Source organism: Galeopterus variegatus, unplaced genomic scaffold (assembly GCF_000696425.1).
Source record: "Galeopterus variegatus unplaced genomic scaffold, G_variegatus-3.0.2 Scaffold5933, whole genome shotgun sequence".
In the NCBI taxonomy this organism is placed as follows: Eukaryota; Metazoa; Chordata; class Mammalia; order Dermoptera; family Cynocephalidae; genus Galeopterus; species Galeopterus variegatus.
In genome coordinates, this window is record NW_007732044.1 from 84,687 (window position 1) to 86,200 (window position 1,514).

Sequence of the window (1,514 nt, forward strand, 5' to 3'; positions counted from 1 at the left end):
GGGTGCGACACTGAGGGTTGCGATCCCATGGCCGGTCCCGGTCCGGTACAGGTACGACACTGAGGGTTGCGATCCGTAGCCGGACACAAAAAAAGACAAAAAGGAAAAAAAAAAAAAGAAAACTTTCTGCTCTTCAAATCAAGGTCTTCTCAGTAAACACCTTTCTCCTGTTGTTTTGCAGTAACTGATATGAAGCTGGCTACCTTGGAGAGAGAGATAAGGGTCCTGAAATCAGAACTGGACCGCACCAAAAAGTGTAAGCTTTTTCTCTGTCCCCAGGTGTTCCTGGCTCTCGGTTTTTCTTCAGAGTCCTCTAGGTTTTTAGGAGGGTGGAAGAGAACCAACACTTACAAAGTCTTACAGTACAGCAGGTTGACATTTTCTTGTAATGTGCTTTCATTCAATCCTCCCGCCAACCCTAGTCACGGTTATTACATTTGTTTTATTGACGGTGAGGGAAGAGAGGTACGGGGAGTGCAGGTAACTCATCCAACATCACACAGCTAGGAAGTCGCAGAGGAAGGAGTAAGTGGAGGTCTCTTGTCTCCAAAATCTTTGCTCCTTCCTCAGCATGCACTGTTCTCAGGTGGCTGCCCATGCCTCTTCCTTATCCTGGTGCCCAGGTCTGGCAGGGAGGCCCCAAGCATATCCTCCTATGTCCACGGGTGCTGGGGAAGTTTTTAACTGATGTTTATCTCAAGGGTGGGGTATCCCAGGAAAGTCCAGGCTGTCTGCAGGGGCTGGGTATCCCTTCCCCGGCTCTGCCATAGAGGCTGCTTCCTTACCAGGCTCCGGCCTAGGGTGGTTGGGCACAGGGATATTTTCGAGAGTCCTCCGTTCCCAGAGGAGGCCTTTTTGATGACTGTTGAGGGCTGGGCTCCAGACCCCATCAGCTTCACCTAGCCTTTGTGATTCCAGTGCAAACCTTCTCTTTGGGCAAAAAAGCTGGGAAGAAGCTCTACATGACCAATGGTGAAAAGATGCCTTTCCCCAAAGTGAAAGCTCTGTGTGCTGAGCTCCAGGCCACTGTGGCTGCCCCCAGGAGTGCTGAGGAGAATAAGGCCATCCAGGACATGGCCACAGACATTGCCTTCCTGGGCATCACAGACGAGGTGACCGAAGGCCAGTTTACGTATGTGACAGGAGGGAGACTGACGTACAGCAACTGGAAGAGCGATGAGCCCAATGACTACGGCACAGGGGAGGACTGTGTGATCCTCCTGAAGGACGGGCTCTGGAATGACATCTCCTGCTCGTCCTCCTTCCTGGCCATCTGCGAGTTCCCAGCCTGAAAATGGGGGTCCTCAGCCCCGTCCTTGGCTCCCTGCTGAGCTCTCTGCTGCTTTGAAAGAGAATCCAATGCTGCTTTTCCCATGCCCAGTGTTGAGTCTTGCCTTCATGGGGATGAGAGGAAGATGAAGGGGACACATTTGATTGTGGGATGAGGAAGTGAAAAGAGGCTGACCATGGGGCACAAAGATTCTAGTCCAGCCATGACAAAGGCCACCTGCTGT

The 1,514-nt window shown here is 51.9% G+C and overlaps 1 protein-coding gene across 1 annotated transcript in view; it reads left to right on the top strand.

Moving 5' to 3' along the window:
• LOC103605607 (mannose-binding protein A-like) overlaps positions 1–1,292 on the top strand; it is a 3,922-nt gene extending 2,630 nt beyond the window's left edge. The window contains exons 3-4 of the mRNA XM_008590230.1: positions 182–256; positions 919–1,292. Coding sequence (XP_008588452.1) covers positions 182–256; positions 919–1,292 — 449 coding nt within the window. The remainder of the gene's footprint in view (positions 1–181; positions 257–918) is intronic.
• Positions 1,293–1,514: the final 222 nt, after the last annotated feature.